At 35.1% G+C, this 18,399-nt stretch overlaps 1 protein-coding gene across 2 annotated transcripts in view; it reads left to right on the top strand.

Annotated features, from left to right (window-relative positions):
* Nucleotides 1-4,390: 4,390 nt before the first annotated feature.
* SNX13 (sorting nexin 13) overlaps nucleotides 4,391-18,399 on the top strand; it is a 57,577-nt gene continuing 43,568 nt past the window's right edge. Inside the window, exons 1-3 of one of the 2 annotated variants that reach the window (XM_049799089.1) lie at nucleotides 4,391-6,820; nucleotides 8,867-8,979; nucleotides 14,598-14,700. In XM_049799089.1, coding sequence (XP_049655046.1) covers nucleotides 6,605-6,820; nucleotides 8,867-8,979; nucleotides 14,598-14,700 — 432 coding nt within the window. In that variant the 5' untranslated portion in view covers nucleotides 4,391-6,604. Of the gene's footprint in view, nucleotides 6,821-8,866; nucleotides 8,980-12,904; nucleotides 14,189-14,597; nucleotides 14,701-18,399 lie in introns of those variants that run through there. The other variant, XM_049799091.1, reaches the window with a different exon arrangement.

Genomic DNA, 18,399 nt, shown 5'->3' on the forward strand with positions numbered 1-18,399 from the left:
ATCTATACACATATAATAAGTTTAACTCTCAGTAAAAGTCACATACATCCTGCAGATATGTCATTGAATTGTATGGTTTATCATTCTTTAGAAGAAACTACTGGTTTTAAGGAGTTTGAGAAAAATTATTTGCTTTTAGATGCTTTTAAGCAGGTCATCAAGTGGTAGAAACAAAAATTTTATTCTTTTTCAGTGTAAAAATTTGAAGGGGTTGTCTGCTCTTTTTCACATGTGATGAGTTGTTTAGGAAAAAGCAAAAAAAACCAAAACCACAACAACTGCTGCAGTTCCAAAGTGTGCATAACATTATGGAATTTATCTTATTTTATACCTTCATGTCTTTGATAGTTTTGTATTTGTAAAAACTAAGCACTTTCACTTCATTTCACTTTCTATTTTTGTGGGGTTGTTACTGTTTGAAGTTTGGTATTTCCTAAAGTAGATACTGTATTGTTGTGTGTGTTTTTTCCTTTTTTTTTTTTTAAAGCTAATTCTATCAATTTAAGATTGTGCAAACTATTTTGCACACAGCAGCTGCTGTGAAATTGTGTGGTATCTCCACAGAAGAAATACTGGATATATTTTAAGGAAAGTAATCGTTGTTTGTCAGACCTCTTATAACCCATCTTTTTCTGCTTTCTCCTCCCTCTAAAGATCATGGACAAGAATGGCTTGCCTTTGAACAGAAGGCTGTGTTCCAAACCATTTAAGTATAAATAATCTTCATATATATATTTTCTTAGTAAGTATGAGCTGATATAGGTAATGGCATAAATTGGGAAGTAAGGTGGAGATTTGAGTTCAAGGAATAGGCAGCTGCTTATTGCTTGGCAGAAAGGATGCTCAGTTGAAGTTACCAGTACCATGGAATGTGAGCTTAAAACTAAAGAGATTTTTTTTCTACCTTCAAAAAGCATAGCTGTTACGGTATGAAGAAACCTTTTTAAAAATGTCCTGTGCAACTGTTTCTGCAGTAGCCCTGAGCTCTGCCTGCAAGTTTTTAATTAGATGGAACATAAAGAGATGGCCTACTAAGATCTGACTCTTTTATGGAGAGAGACTGATTGAATGTGTTTCTGTGAAGATAAATATTGGGAATCTTAAGTGGTAGAAATTGTTCTAGAAGAAAAGTTGATGATTCTTTAAATTCATTTAGTGGGATCAGGTTTCTTTAGCAGTGAAAGAAAGAAAACGTTGGTGAAAGGAAAACTTTTAAATAACTCTTTGCTTAAGTTTTAGGCAAGAAAGTAAAAAGTTCAGAATGCTGCTTGAGCAGTAATCACAAATGAAATATTCAATAACAGTTTCTTGACTAAAGAACATGTGACTTCTTTTCAGCCATTTAGGAGATCAGACTATTTTTTACTTGATAAAGATTCTGGGGCCTTCCCCTTCTCTCTCCTTTGCCAGTGTTTTGCACCAGCAAAACTTGAAATAGATGTAATCTGTTCATCCAGAGGCTGAACATAGAACAGTCTAGATTATCTCATTGGCTTGAATTCAAGCTAGAGTTGAAGAGATTATTTCATTTTCTCACTTTAGATCACCTTAGATGATCCTGTCAAGCAATAAGCCTGGCTCTGTTTCGATCACCCTAAGGTGATCTAAAATGCTTTGATCCTTTTTGTCTGTCTTCTGTTCACATGTCTAAACTAGCTTAGATACAAGTCAGTATGAATTATTACAAAGGAAAAGGATCACTTTCTTTGAAATTATATTAACAATGAGTTTGAGTATGTCACTTCTTTATTTAAGAAAGTAGCTGAAAGTGGGCTTGCATCTCCCATCCATTGTTATCCAAGACGTTCAAGTGCTTCTTTTAAACGTGACCAAAACTCCATATCCTTTTAAACTAGAATACAATTCAGAGTGGGTTTTAATGCAAGCATATTACCAGAAAGAGTGTGCATGTGTGTGTCTCTGAAGGTGGCCTCTTGTTTTTCATAGTAAGATAAATACCTATTCCACTTTCAAAATAAGGTTACATGAAATGAGGCTTTCTGTCCCTTGCTGATAATACTGCTGTATAATAAAATAGCTGTTAGTGCTGACAATGAAGGTTAGGAAAATGAAGGTTGGTTTAAAATTAAAAAATCCACTTTCTAATTTCATGTTGTGATCAGCAGTGCTGGCAGAGCAGGGGTGTGTGTGTGTAAATCTTGACTCTGGAATTTGGGCTGAATTTTACTCTTTTTTTTTTTTTTTATTTGAAAAGGAAGTTTGGTGTTGAAAATATATTTACCATTTCTTGTGGAACAATTATCAGTGTTAATCAGAAGACTGTTCTTTTTCTTCATCAGCTTCATTACACAAACTACTTGTATCAAAATATAGAACATTATTTTTCTATTTTTATTTTAATAGTAATATTCTGACTATAGCAAACAGGCAGGTTTTATTTTAGTAATGGAATTTGTTCCTCTGGATAAATACTGAAATTGAAGTAACCTGCACAGTAGCTTTTAAACTTTTTAACTTTTAAACTTTTTTACATACTGTACTTTAATGTTACGTACTTCAAGAAAATGTTAGCGTATATTTTCATTCAGAGGTTTGCACTTATAAAAATGAACATAATGAATACTCGAAACGGTGCAGTAATTGTGGTTTTAGAATGTGGATGAAAAATTATTGCCTGTCCATAAGAGCTTTGCTACACCACCTTGTATAACTGTGGGGGAGGGTAGGGGAAAATGATCCCAAAAGCTTTTCTGTTTCATGCAGTGTGAGGAGCAGCAGGAAAATCCAAACTAAATACAGTTACACATGATTGCACTTGAATTAATCCAACTTAACCAATTAAGCCATTTGACATACATAGTGTGCATTGAGCAGAAGAGGAGGAGAAGGTGAGGTAGGGAGAGGACAGATGGACTCTTGCTTAGCAGAGAAGAGGAGAGCTTCCAGCCTCTGTAACTGGGAGGGATCAGCAGGAATACTGCACTTATCCAGAAGAAACTTCATTGGCCTAACTTCTTAACTCTTAACATTAATTGTGTAATTTATTTTTTTTATTTAAAAGACGATTAGTATATATTTATATACTTCAATATTTTAAGCTTGCTTTGGGAAAAAATACTTAATAAAAGAAAAATAGACTATATAAAATTCCTTTTTTAAAAAAAAAAAAAAAATCCTAAGAGTTTTCTTGTGAGTACCGCAGTAAATTGTTGTAGAAATTCACTACAATTATTTTTACATAGTCTGAAGTAGAAATGGAGTTTTGCCTTGCCTTTTTGGGCTAAGGAAGGGAAAGGGCAAAAGGATAAGGAGGATAAGATAAAGAGAGACCTGTAGTGATGTTAGGAAATGAGGATATGCAGAACTCTTTTCAAAACCCTGCTTGACGTATTTCATTTGATTGCCGTAACTTTGGCAGATAGGAGAAATTAACTACGAAGATGTTAATGGCTTACTTCACAATCGTTAAATATTTCTCCTAGTAGTGTAACACAACAATTTCATCACAGATGAAACTGGCACTCCAGTTTTCCAATTTTACTTGTCATGCTAGTGAAGAGACAGTAATTTGAATCCTAAAATAATGTTTTTAATCACTTGACAAAAATGACACTCACCTTAATTATAGAAAGGTTTATACGTGAACACATTCCATTTACACTCAAAATGGAAGTAAAATTAAAAGGCAGATGTGTAGAATTAACAAAATTAAACTTGACATCTACTGTATATGCAATCCTTGTAATTTTTTTTTTTAATGTGAGCTCAGATGTGGCATTAAATACATTTGGCCAAACATCATATTAAAAAAAAAAAACCCAAAACCTTAAACTACCAAATGGCAAAGAATAGTTTGCTTATCAATGTCTAGTTAGGGACAGGTCGGCAACTGTCATTTTTAAAATATTAACGGACAAATGTAATTGGATATACACAGTAAAAGTATTGTCAGCAAAGCAGCATGTTTTTGTTTTTAAATGGCACTGTTTCTATGTTCAGATTATTCTGTTGCAACCATTAAATCTGAAAACAATCACAAATGGCAATCTTCAGAAGTGGTATTGGCCTGTTGGATACTACGGCTGTAAGACCTAAATAGTATTCTGCTGAGGCATTAGGATTGACAAACGGATGATTCCAGAGCGCAGCCTTCCTGTGTGGATGTTCTTTGCTTCCCATCCTGTCCTGTCGCCAAACTTGAAACCACAATTACTCTGAGTGTGTGGGGGAATTGTCAAGATTGCTGAGTATGCCTGGAGCAGGAGCTCCTGGCTGGAGTGGGAGGACGGTGGCACACAGAGCCTCGAGAGAGGAAACACCTCTGCTGTTTGGCAGCAAAGGGGAAGATAGGAAGAAAAGGACTACCTGTCGGGTGGAGTTCTGGAGTAGCACTGGTTTTGCACTAAGCTGGAAACATGTATGTATCTTATTGCCAGTTGCAAGCTAAAATTGACAGCGCCAGTTTAAATCCAACAACAAACCTATAGTCACTTTGTGAATTATTTCAGTGAAAGGTGTATCAAGGCTGAGGATTTTGCTTAAAGATGGGACAGAAGCAAAGCTCTGAAAGCTTGTCAGCTGGATTAAGCAAGCAAGAAATCTATTGAAGCTACTTTAAAGTATAGTAAGACATAGTTGTGTGTGTTACTGGAGTAAATCATTGCTGTTGTGGTTGGTACATTAAATCCTTGCCATGCTCCCATTGATTTGTCTGCAAACTACTTTAGCTAATTCATAACTAGTAAATTGTATTATGCATAACTGCATGCATACTAACTTACGGTGGGATTTTTCTTCTCTTAAACTGTTGATTTAAGACTGTCTGTGTGGCCTTGGTACACAGTTTCTAGGAAGTGAATCCTGTGGATTTACATAAGCTCCTGTGTGAATGGTGATGTTAAGTCACACAGTCTTTGCTCAGCACTGCTAGCCATAGCAGTACGCAACTGGGACCATCAAAATGCTGCGTTAGTTAGGAAGCAGAAGCCAAAGAAGGGAAAAGCAGATGTGTATAAGAAAGCAAGTTCTTTATGTACTACTCTTACTAGCTAGCTGTATACTGTGGAAAAAACATCAAGTGGGAAAAATGGACAAAGCCTAGTAAAAAAAAAAAAGTCAAGCAGGTGGTGTTGAGAGGTGATACTCTTGTTATCTGTAACAGCTGAATCAAGCTCATGTGACTATTCGCATTAGTGTGTGTCTCCTCTCACCTGATAAGGCTCTTCAGTGTGCTGTTTGGACTTACAGGCAGCCCTTTAGTTCAGTTGCAGTTTATTTTGCTAAAGCAGTTCCTTACTGTGGAAAGAAAATTACTGTGTGTGACTATGAGGCTACATTAGCCCTTTGTGCATATGACGTTACTAGTACGCTGCAGAAGTTTTTCTTTGTAAGATCTTAGTCATGAAAGATAAGTGGTGATTGTGGGGCTAACTTACAGCATCTGTGGTGATGGTAAGCTGAAGTGGCTAAAACTGATGAGGTGGAACGGTTGTTGATCTGGAATAAAGATCCTTTATCCATGTGCACATGTGTGTATGCATACAGTATCTACCCATACATGCCTACCACAAGATTAAGGCCTATATTCTTCTTTAGTGTTTAGGTAACTGTCCCTAGTTAACTGAAGTTCAGTAAATAGTACTATGACAGTTCAGCTTGGAAGTTTTCCCTCCCAGCATAGGGCATGTTGGCTTCTTTTAAAGGGTCTGAAGAGCTGTGACTTAAACACTGTTTTTATACCATCTCTTCAGAAGACTGGCTTGTTCATTCTGTCAAGAGTGACAAGCATTCACCCTGCAGTTAACTTCAGTAAGGTTAGGCAGAGCTTCAGTAGATCTGTGAATCTTATAAAAAAATTGATATTATAAATAAAACTTATTTGGAAATAAGTTGTAAGTAGCAAGGTTTGAATTGGTTTGAATTGAGCTAGTTCCATACTGACCAGCTGCATTAGTCATATTTGTGTAATGTTTGGACTTTTCTTTTAGTAGTTGATTGTGATGTGTTAAATGAACTTTAAACAAAGTTTCCATTTTTGTTTGGGAGTTGTACTGCTGAAGTCCCTTTAAGAAGTGTGAAGTTAGGGCAAGTTTTATTTACAGTCAGCCTAAAGGGAACCATGCTGGTGATTAGATCCCTTTGAATGTCTCAAAATCTGTAAGACTATAAACCACTCATCTAAAGTATACAAGAATTGGGCCAGTATCTGTTGTACTTACTGCAGTGTACCAAGTTGTGTGAGTTTTAAGAAATCCTATTAAAATACCAAATGAGATTTGAATCTCTGTAGCCTAATGCTAAATTGCAAAACTAGAGCATAGGACAAAAGGTCACTGTTTTATTTGAGTTATAGGACTTTCTTTGTTAATTATGCATTCATCCAACTCTGAATATATATCCTGCCATCTAGTTTAATTAAGTTTTGTTAAGTCATTTAGAGTGCTTATGCCATATTTAGAGTTTAAACTTTTTTGAAAAATGCCATTAAGCATGCTGATTTTTTGACAAAAAAAAGACCATGATTAAATGTTATTTTCTGTATGTATCTTCCTGTTGCTTGTAGTGCTGTGCAGAAGTTTTAAAATCTATTTTTGAGGGCATGAACATGAGGAATCTTCTTTATGTATTGAAATGTAGATAGATCATGAAAGCTCATGTCTTTTTTTTACTTGTTTTATTTGCCACATTTTTTAAGCTTGATGTCCCTCTTCTTATATCTCTCTTCCCCACCATCCAAGCAATTTATCTACTGCATTTACTTACTGTGAGTCAACAAAATCTTCTACTCAGCTGTGGCCAGGTTTTTGTTTTTATTTATTGTAGCACTGATCTTCAGCATTTTAGCTGTGTGGATTGTATGGTTAGTATCATATAATAAAGCTCTTTTTCAGCTTAAAGAGAACTAAATAACTTGCAATCCAGTTTTTTAATTGCAGCACTTTAATTTAAACACGTAAGTATGTAGACGAGTGTAATTTTTTTCCAGCCTCAAACGCCAAGAAAAAAGCCAGTGTAGCTTCTCCATCTCTAGCTAAGAAACTTGGAACTAGGAGGAAAATAGAATTTCATCTCAATGTTCCATTAAACTTAAACTAGGAAGAATGAAATTATTCTGATGATTACAATTTACATCTATGAAACAGTCTCTCCTTAGAGCTATGATTTTGCTTTTGGGCAGTCTGATGTCTTGCTTTCAGAAAAGAACCGAAGCTGCTTTATGTAGGAGCCTTATTTTATATTATTTTTTCATTGTTTATAGGATTTTTAAAACTTTTTTTGAGAAGAAGTTGATTTTTCTGAATCCCATGCCCAAGATGGAGAGATGAAATCTAAATAGTACCTTTAGAGAAATGAGAGCTGTAGGCAAGCTTCCCCTGTCCTCCATATTAAAAGCTAAAAAAGGGCTCTGCAAATATGGTGTTCAATCTCTGCTTGTTTTCTAAATGTCAAACTGCAAGACGAGTTTATTTAAATACTTTCTTAGTGTTACTTGTTGACATAGCAGTTGTCTGAGTTCCCATCAGGGTGTCATTTGATCACTGGTAGGAAAGGTGTAAATTAGACAACAAAAAAAGAAAATTTGAGAACCTTGGAGCTGGAACAGTTTTGGTGGCCTATAAATACTTATCATTGGTTTCACACTCTTAGGACTTGGCTGAAACATGTTTTCCATATTGAACTAGAGACTAGATTGAATTAAATTTATGTAATCTTTGTCAACTGCATTGCGGTATTGTGAAGGTCCATAACTATTGTAGCTCTGCTCAGTCAGGTTTTCACTACCTTGCTTTTTAGATTACCCTGCATATATGTATATATACGTACATACATGCATCTATAATTTATATACATAGATCAAGTGTATATGTGTGTATATGAATGCACTTATGCTGTAATCTGTTTCGGCACAATAATCTGAATCTTACTGCTTTTTTCATTCTCCTGGTGAATCGCCAGCACAGGTGAAGTTTAGCCTGGTGCATTATGCAAGACAGCAGCCCCAAAATCCCACCAGCCCCACAGATGCTCTTGCAGCTGACTTTAGCTGCACCATGTGCTTTCCAAACAACCCATCTCCTCCCACTGCAAAACTATCAGTTCTACCTGCTAAGCCAGATTGCTTCTAGGAACGTGGTAATGGCTGCATGGAGCAAATGTTAATCTGGAAGCACTTTTTTTTTAATACATATTAAATTTCCTGATTTTAAAACAGAATTGTATTTAGATATTTCAGAAAATTGTTTGAACGCTTTTGATTTCTGTGGTAAAAATTGTTAGAGGTAGTAATAAGTTTCTTAAGGTTCCCTTCCTTTTATTTAAAGGGAGAAGTAAAAGTAAACTTGCACCAAATATTCGGTGCACCTGTTGACCCATTTGTGACTTGACTGCAGAAAGGGACGCATTTTTGGTCTTGCAGCTGCTTTATCTAGGGAAGAAATAGCATTGCTTCGTTGTGGAAAATGACACGTTTAGTTGTGTAAAACAAGGTTGCATTCGTTTCTTCCTGTTCTGTTATAAAGCCTGCGTTTTTCTTGGAAGTAGTGCAGAATTTCACGGGGTGGGGGGAAGGGATCTCAAGAAACAAAAGTGCATAAAATGAGAATAGAGAAGAAAAAGAAATTGTGCTTTAAAGGGTCATAGTTGCATATGAAGTGAGAGGTGAGTAACAATATTTGAAAGAAAAATACTCTAATGTTGGCTGAACTGGACTACTAACCCACAATATAACTTCATAGCAATGTGCATTTAAAAAAATAAAGATAATTTTTATTTCATCAAGCAAAACTTATTTCATATCTAGGTAAAATGTATCAAGCTTTGTAGAAACTACAGATACTGCTTTGGGGATATAAAGTTGTATGAATATCATATTAATTATTCCTTTTCCATGTGTTCTTGTTTACAGACCAGTCTTTCCATATGGGGATGGGGAAGTCTTGGCCTTGTGCTTTTTCTAGTAACTTTTGGACCCTTCGCTATATTTTACTTTGCATTTTATATCCTCTGCTTTGTGGGTGGGTAAGTATACTACTTAGCGTATTGTATAATTTACTATGAAAGTAAAATATTAATGTGTATGTTAGCAAATAGTTTGCTCTGAAAATCTGAAGTGACTTCTATGTAATTAATGTTTCCATATTTGAGCAGCTCTTTATGAGGAAAATTTTTTTTCTTGAAGTCTCAATTTTATCAGAAGTTGGTTGTTTTTTCCCCCCCCTTGCTGTTGAATAGTGCTTATACTACCTTTGCCCAGGCAAAAAAAAAAAAAGATTTCCGATTTAAAGAAAAAAGAAAAAAAAAGTAGCTATTTATACTGGTTGTTAGAGGAAAAGTACTTACATAAAACCAATGTTCATTTCAGTTCATACTTTCTATTACCGTGTTGGTTATTTTCCTAGGTACTTACTAAGTAATTATGTCCCCTTTCCTTATCACAATCTCATTTTCCTACCCAAGATACTTCATTCATGAGGAAAGTGAGTTGATGTTTTCCTTGGTGTGTGGAAAGGATGCTGTATTTTGAACAAATTGATCAGTTCAGCAGCTGTAGACATTTCATACTTTATCTATATAGGCAGGAAGGGAGCAAACAGGTGATGCTTTTATAGTCTTTAGCACCATTATTACATTGTATATTATAATATCTGCCTTGTAACCATTAAAACTTTTGGTTTTAATGCCAAGTCTAAATGTATTAGTGGGATATTCCCCCTTCCTCTCACTTACAAGAACAATCTGCAGGACGGTGACATTTCTAGGCTCTCCAAGACCTGCTTGGTTTCTACTGGGGTGTTTGGTCTATAATATTTTTTCTTCCTTCCTTTGGAACACTCTTTTAACCTTCTTACTGGATATAGTGCAGAATGTATGTATATTCCTGTATGTCTCATCAAAACATGTAATAGAGTTTAGTGGCTAAAATTAGAGCTGCTACACTTGGGTTTCAACTGTATTAAACTTGGAATTCCATCTTTGAGAAATCAGAATAGTCAGTCTACCAGAGTGAGGATTTAGTTAAAGTAAAACTACCTTTTATGTAAATGCTGTTGTCTTGTTAAGTCTTGATATATGTATGATTGGCATATTTTGCTGGCCATTTGTTCAGGGCAAAAGGCAAAGAGTTCGTCCAAAGGGCAAGAGTTTGTCCATTTACTGTTTTGTATTACCACTTCCTTAGTATTTACAGTATGAATAATGTGGGATATAATAATTTCTTATAAGCGTATCCTTCCTTCCTTGCTCAATTTCAGTTGCTTGGCTTTTCAAAGCTAACAGTCAAAGCAGTCTCTCATGGAGTATGTCTGAAGTCAGCAACAGTTTGCCACTGTGAGACTGCCTCTAGTGCCTGAGCTCACTCATTCTCAAGTCAGCTCTGATATCTCTTTGCTGTGATTCTTTTGCTGCTTTGGTTCTTTTTTGTAGGTAGTTAGTGAACATTGATCTTCTTAAGGATAAATTCATCTTGTGTGTATATGTTAAAGCAGAATTTGTATCCATCTCCCTATTATGTGTTTACTTCTGTAGATAGATATGAAGTCGCAGCCTTTCCAGCAGAATGTCATTACTTCATTATTTTAACATACATGTCATCTTGGCTAAGGCTGTGATCTGGTCCTTTTTTACACTGTTAATCTTTTTCACAGCAACACACCTACTTTGAGTTTAACATTCAGCATACAGAACCATGAGTGCTAACTAGGTCAAGTAGGTTTATAGCTAAATTATTCTGGCCTGCTTTTTCTTTTTGAATTAATTCCCATGAAGTTACACATAATACTTACTCATGTTTCTCTTGGAAACAAATGGAAATTAATGTTATGAAGTAACTTTTTCACTTATGATTGGCAATTGTATATCATAACATAATTTATATAAATTTAGAAAATAGAAATCTAATTTTGGTTCATGATTGTAGTAGTGTCCTTAATACTTACAGTATCCATATCTGAAGAAAAATAACAATTTTGGACATGGATTTTAATCGTAGAATTTTATGTTGAAACTTGGAGTTCTTATCCAATTTGTCATGCAGTTTTGTAACTTTTTATACATGCTCAAGACCAGTGGCCTGTATCAAATGTTTCTGACTGGGAGTCCACTTCTGTCCCATTTTGCAGTTCAAACAAAAGAAAATGTTGAATCATAGCTGGTTGCATTCCTGGTATTAACCTAAGCATTTAAATTATGTGCCAGTGAGTTGTGAAGGAAAACAATGGTGATGCCATAGCTGTATCAACATAATTAATCTGTTTATATTGTTTCACTTATGTGCTATCTAATTATTTCTTTTTTTATTTACTCTTAACTGTGTGTTTGCACAGATAGCTTGTAGTAAGTGTACTATTGTTGTTTATGTGCATGGAAGTATACTGAAATTATTTGTGTATATGAATAAAAGCTCTAAATCAAAAGTTCTCCTTGTTTCGTTTTGTTTTAAGACTGTTTCATAAAATGTTAGCTTTTTTGGTTTTTAGTACATCCCTCTTCAATTCAGGATCTGGTAACTCATCGCTTAGGGAACTGAGCTCTTTCCACCAAAAGCAGGAGGCAAAAGATAGGTATCATTTCTTTAACCTGTGTAGTAGCCAAGACTGTTACAAGGTGTTAATCTTCGTGAAATGTTTTTTTTTTGCCTCTACTTCAAGTATTGGTGCAAACCCCTTAACCTGAGTGCTGGGCCTGTCTTTTACCATCTGCCTTTTCTTTGTACTATGATTGTTTCTTACCTTATTCTCTCTCCTTCCCTCTTTCAATCCTAAGGAAGTAAAATAAAAATTATGTGAATTGTGGGTCTGCCAACAGCCTTAGGCTTCTGATGTTGGGAGAATTGAAATTTCTTGGACCATCAGTTGCTTTAAAGGCATTTGCTCTGTCATCAAAAAACATAATTATTGATACTTAATCACATCTCTATATATGTGACTGGCTGCCCACATTGACGATTCTAACTGCTGACCAAATTGGGAGCAGTTCTGAAGTTGCTTTTTGACTTACACAAAGTATTCAGCTGTGGCTATTATTTTTCAGACTTGAGAGGAAAATAACTCTGTAGTCTTCATTTTTCTATCTTTCACCTTTGTTTTGCTGTTTATCTGTCCCTGTGAAAAGCTGGCCTTCCAATAATCTTTGGAAAAACTTAACAACAAAAATTTAAGTAAAATACCATCTCTTCCTTTTTCTGCTCTATTCATTTAGAGAAAAGAATAAAATGATTTCTCATTTACTGTACTGAATATCTTCTTGATGAATTAGATAAGCATTTGCACTGAAAGTTTCTGGTTAGCTAACAGATACACTGAATGGTCAGGCTATGCATCCTTCTCTAATGCACACATGATTTTAAATTGGAGAATAAAGTGTGTTAATTTCTGCTATAGAGGCAGAAGCTCCTAGCATTTCTAGCTTAAAAATGAAAATACTTAAAAGGCACCCAAGATAAGCATTTAAGCTATTTTGGTAGCATGTTAGTGTTTTTTGAATGAGTCATTAACTTTAAAAGTGTCGTAACTTTTGATAGAAAACAGATGTATAATCTATAGTTAGTTATTTGCAAGGCTTCAATCCTTTTGAATAGAAGAAAAGCACCTTTGCCCTCCTTGCCTCTCCACCCCCCTGCTAAATTGCTAGTATATGTTTGAAGGTAAAATTGACTTTATGCCAAAAAAAAAAAAAAGGGCATTTGGGGTATACTGTTTTCTTTAAAAGAAGATTGAGGTTTCTAATAGAAAAGTGGTAGATAATAAAAAGAAAACCCAAACTTTTTAATAATTAAAAAAACCCCAACAAACAACCCCCCCCCCCCCCCCCCCCAAAACCAAAACATGACTTAACTTTATAGCATAGTGAAACTAATATTGAAATTTTCCTAAGCAAGTTTTTGTCATTGAACTGAATTATGCTACTAGCACCATTGATGTTACGATTTTAAAGCTATCTGGAAGTATCTGGAGCAGAAGAACATTTAGACCTGCTTTTATTTTTTGTCCTTGTATGTAGAAAGTACACGTGGCTGGCACATAAAAGGTGGCTGTAAGGGAATCAGAGTATCAAGTGAAATTTTCTTATGCATTATGAAGTTACTGGTAATAATTTTGTGTAGCTTTTTCTTTGTGTGGTTTTTGGTTTTGGGTTTTTTTTGTTTTGTTTTTTTTTCCTCCCTGGAGTTGTTCAGGTATATAAAAGACCACCTCCCTGCTTCTGAATCACTGAACCTCTGGAGTACTTAAGAGGAATGGTTCCCAGTTCAGGAATTAAGACCTTCAAATGTCATATTTTACCTTGGTTAGGAATTTTATTCTAATCATATGACTATTGTATATCAACAGCAATCTATATTAAAATAATGTATTATTTCAGCATGTTTCAAGCCTGAAATAACTTTGAGTTCCTGTGGTCACACATGTTGGTCAGCTGGCCTTTAAATTGAATGCTTTGAAATTTGTGTAAAAAGCTATGCGTGTTTAGCCATCCCAAGGCTAGTCTAAGCAGCAGTATCTTCATAGTCTTTTTTTTTATTCTTGACTTTTCAAAGGCTACATACTCAGATTATGCTATAATTGGTACAGCCTTTAGGTTTTCATCTCTCTCTTAGTAAAATCAACTTTAAGTTAATGTGGTTTTCTGCTCTAGTGTCATAAGCTGTAAAAAAATCATTGCTGTTGTAGCAAGGTTGAACTTTTTGTAAGGTTGCTTTTTCCCTTATGCCTTCATTATATCATAAAGAAAACAATAATAAAATTAACTGCTGTCCTGCTTAACTATAAGTCATAATTTCAATATCATTGTAATATTGTGAGGGATGAAGGTAATGAATTTCTGATCTAACATTCTTCTAAAATAAATGGTTCAGGAGTGCATTTATTCAGATTTTATATGCTGAATTAATTAAAAACAACAAAAGCCCAAAAAACCCAACACTCCAAAAAACCTCACAACGCCCCAAAACCCCAACACCTTGTGTTTAACTCCAGTTAACCTCTAGACTTTTTCCTTGACTTTGCTCCTATGCAGCCTGGCAGGACTCCTGGTTTCTCTTTTTTGGTTTGTGTTTGTGTTGGTTTTCATATTTTTTTTTCCTTTTTTTTGCAGCTCAAAATAAGTTCCCAGTTGAAAATTTTCATGCTTCTTGTTTTAACATACGTCATCAGTAGTTGCTTATTACAGTTGCTACATAGCTTCTTCCTGGTCTGTATTATTGTGGCTTATGCCACAATGCTGTCGCCTAAAGGTATCTCTAAAGAGTTTATTTCTTCATAGAGTTGAAGTAAAAGAATCTTTGTGTAATACAACCGGAGCAGCTTATTTATGTACCCCTCTTTCAGTGTACTAATATTTGTGAACACAGGTAGCATGCTATCACAGGTTCTTCTAATGCAGCAGGCTGTGTAGTATAGACTGTGCTATATAGATCTGCTATGTGATAAGAATACATCAAGACTGATTAATGCAAGGCTGGGAAACTTCATACTTAGTATTGTGTCAGTTATTTTGAGCGGCATGCTGCGCTGTGAAAGCGCACTGTACTAGGAGAGTAACCAGAATTGTCACGTATTGTCATTTTATAACTTGCTGTGAAATATTTTCTAGAGGAGGGGAAAAGGTGATTGTTCTAGCTGGTCTTTCTTTTTCCATTTTAGGGGTTTTGTGGTTACTCTTTTATTTGGAAAAAGCAACTCGGAAAAATACCTTGAGCAGTGTGAGCATTCGTTTCTTCCTTGTACGTCAGTTGGGATCCCTAAGGTAAGGAGAGTTTACTGGTCTTAACTGCTAGATCAGATTTTATAACTGTGAAAACTAGAATGACAATAATAATCAGCTTTAATCTAAGAATTTTACTCATTTCCCAAGGTAAAAGAGCCTGCTTTTATGTTTTGAGTCTGCGCTGTGCAAGTGAAATGCAAGATTTTTTCCTTTTTGAAATACAAGCTTTTCAAGCATTTATTGAAAGTTTGTTTCAAGTATTGTTTCTGGCTTCATTATGAGAAATTAGTAAGATACAACTGGCTAATATTATCTGTGAGGGAGTTACTAAACAATTCCTTCCTAGACTACTTGTATGTGTTGGGGTTTTTTGGTGGGAGTGGTAGCTCCTTCTTGCTTTTTCTTGCAAGACTGTCATGACCGTTTAGTATTCTTCCATCAATGGATCTGTAGTCTCTCCAGCTTTGATTCTTTTGATTGTTCGTGGTCAGAAAGTTGCTTGCCTAACTAAGAAGATTGAACTGTAATGAAGTCTAGATTTACAGTACTTTGGGGATGTAGAAATTGTTATCTTTGGCTATCTTCAAGACCATGCAAAATGTATAGATAACTGGAGCAGCAGTGGGATCTGTTTTTTCAAATCTTTTCTTTTTTTCTGAATTCTTAACAGACACATCATTTTGGTTGATGAACTTAAACTCAGGGTTCCTAATTGGATAAATCTGCATCTGTACCTGGTTTATGAACTAATACATCTTGACATCTCAGAAGTCTGGATATATCTTGGCCTTATCTGTTCGCACTCATCAGAATAGAGAAAACACTTTAACCCAAAGATTGCTAGTTATGTTATATTTAATCTCACAACTGTTTGACAGAAACATCCTTCCCTGTCTTAGCTGTCAGGTCACTTCATGTTGTCTGTGAAAGGAGCGGGGGGTGTTCATCTTTCTTATCAGTAGCACACAAATTTATTTTGTGATCTATCAGTATGTTTTCTAATCACAGAACTTTTTTTGTGACTGGTTCATAGGTCTTTTGGTAAATGGCCTTTTCACTTAAGTCTTTGAATCTGTTGAGATAAATCTGGAACTTAAGTATATGCTAAACCATAAAATAACATCTTTGGTCCAAAAGTAACGTCACTGGTCCAAATGAAAAATACGAAGTTTAAGGCTGAAAAAGGGCAAGCCAGCAATCAACTAATGATTCTGTTCCATTAAAGAAACCTCATTTTGGGGGACTAAGGTTCTTGGTGCTATAGAGACTTAAGTGCTTATATGGGTTATGGAGTGTTGCTTATGTCTCGTGTTTTGAGAGCAGATTTACAAGAAGTTTTTTCTGTCTTTTAAATTTCCCCTGCATCACTGAAACTTTTTTTTTTTACGTTAATGTTACTTTTTTGAGCTCAGTACATGTGTATGCTCTGGTTGCTTTCTAAAAGAATAAAACAAGGGATTTTTTTGCATAATCTTTGCAAATTCAGTAGTTTGACTTCTGATTTCAGTGCGGATTATTGACACATAGCTTTTCTCAGCTGACCTGTCTTGACTAATCTCTGGATTTAAGTTTTGTAGTATGAAGGCATTATTTTTAGCTGGCTTACCAAGTGCTGTTTGAAGTTATTCTCCAACTAAAATCTGTTTGTCTTCTACAATAGTGTTTTGTATTTCTTTTTTGCCATTGTATTAAAATAGCATTAGCTAGTTTAGCTGAGCTTTTCAGTAGCAGTGCAAGAAGAGATGAGTCCTAACTAAAACCAAATGTGTGGTTTGCTTGGGATTCCTGTTTGCCATTTCTGTATTAAATTTCTGCTGACTTATCTTTGTTGAAAAATAATATTTCTAACTTTAAATTGTTTTCATGTTTAAAACTATTGTGGCCCGAAGTGGTCTTGAACAATGAATATTCTTTCAAGTGGCTAGTATATAGATCATGCTTCGTCCATGAACCTAGTACAAACTGAATTCACCTTAATATGAAAGTATTTTTTGATACTGTGTTTTGAGAAGTAATCTGATTATATAGGCTCTTTTACAAGAAGTTCTTTTCCCCAAAGGCAGTCAGAGCTTTATCAATTATTTTCAGGGCGTTCTGTTATTTGGGGAATTTTTAGGCTAAGGTGAACGTTCAAATGCTTGATTTTAAATAAAACATTTATAATTCAGGGCGCCATAATTGTGGATGGAAATAATGTGTAGAATGTACCAGATTCTAAGTTACAACACAGGATTTGGTGCCAATAGGTTTCCTTGGTTGCTGCTTACTATGCTTATTAGCGAATATATAAAGATTGCCTCACATTAAGGAGAAATAGTTATGTACGTTTGATGGAAGATTATATAACTTTCTGCTATTTTTTGTTGTTGTTGTTTCCATACACACAGGGAGGTTTAAAAATTAGGATTAGACTTGCTTTTCTTTTTGCAAGTCTGCTTTATATAACTTTTGTGTCAGGAATTTATTGGATGATGCCATATACTGGCTCTGTAAGATACACAATTGTCTGCAGGTTTATATTAAAATAATGTTGAATGAAAGGCAAGTTTAGGGCCTTCTGAACTGTTAACTGGAATGCTATTTTCAATAAAAATTATAGATTCAGTCCAACTTCAACAGAAGTGTGGAATGTTCAGTTATTATCATAATTGAAGTCTCTTACGCTTTATCCAAAAGGCAAGGAGTTTCTGTAGGCTGTGTACAATGTTGCCAAATTACTGTAAGGTAACAGTGATAAGTGCTAGTTGCATATTTGATCCCTGATTAGTCTCTGAATCCCTTTAACTCAGTTGGTCATATGCTATGTTATGGATTTGATGCAAATTTGTAAATCCCCTGTGTCTTGTCCGCTTCATGAAAGCCTGTGACTGTGTGATTTGGGAAATAGTGGCACAGTCCAAATGAGGCATTCTTCATATTTAAGTTACCTAGCATAGTTTCAAAAAAGGCCTTTAAAAATATCTACTAGTGCAGCAAAGCAAAAGTCTGAAGTCTACTCAGTCACTGCAATATTACATGCCTGTGGAACCTGGGGTTCTTCACAAAGTGAGATGTAGTACAGAGTAGAGTGTGTGCCCCACATTCCTTGTAAGTGCCTCCTGCCTGCTTAAAATGAAGTAAGCAGGTGTCAAATTTAATAATAAGTGATATTCATTTTTCCTAACTGATAGTTTAATACTGGTAGAGTATGTCAGACTAATTGTGTATGAAGTGACAGTCAAATAGGACAGTTTTCTTCATATGAGTTGGGTCCTTCCTTTAAGTCCATCTTCTAAGTCAGTGTCTGGAAGGCCAGGCTTAAAACTAGCAGTGCTTTCCAAGTGAGAACTGTGATCAGCTGTTGTAGCTGCAATGAAATAAAAGCAGATATTCTAAATTTTAGATATCTTCAGACATATCAAAAGTAAATGAAATTATACTCCATGTACATAAACATTTCACTGGAGAAAAAAGAATATTAAAGAATGGTCTAACCTCGCAGTTGGCTCTCCTTTGAGCAGGAGGTTGGACAAGATGACTTTCTGAAGTCCAGACCAAAAATTGAATCCTATGAGCCTATGAACATTCAGATTTTTTACCAAGTAATGTTGCATATTTTCTATGTGTCTCTCTCTATCTTTCTTCTGGCTGGTGCTTTTTTTGCTGCTGCTTTTTCTTCTGTGTTTTCCAAATGTGGTTTTATGCATGCAGTCCTCAAACTTCACAACTCTCTTTAACCATTTTGTTTGACAATTTGAA

The sequence above is a fragment of the Accipiter gentilis genome, chromosome 4, assembly GCF_929443795.1.
Source record: "Accipiter gentilis chromosome 4, bAccGen1.1, whole genome shotgun sequence".
Lineage (NCBI taxonomy): Eukaryota > Metazoa > Chordata > Aves > Accipitriformes > Accipitridae > Astur > Astur gentilis.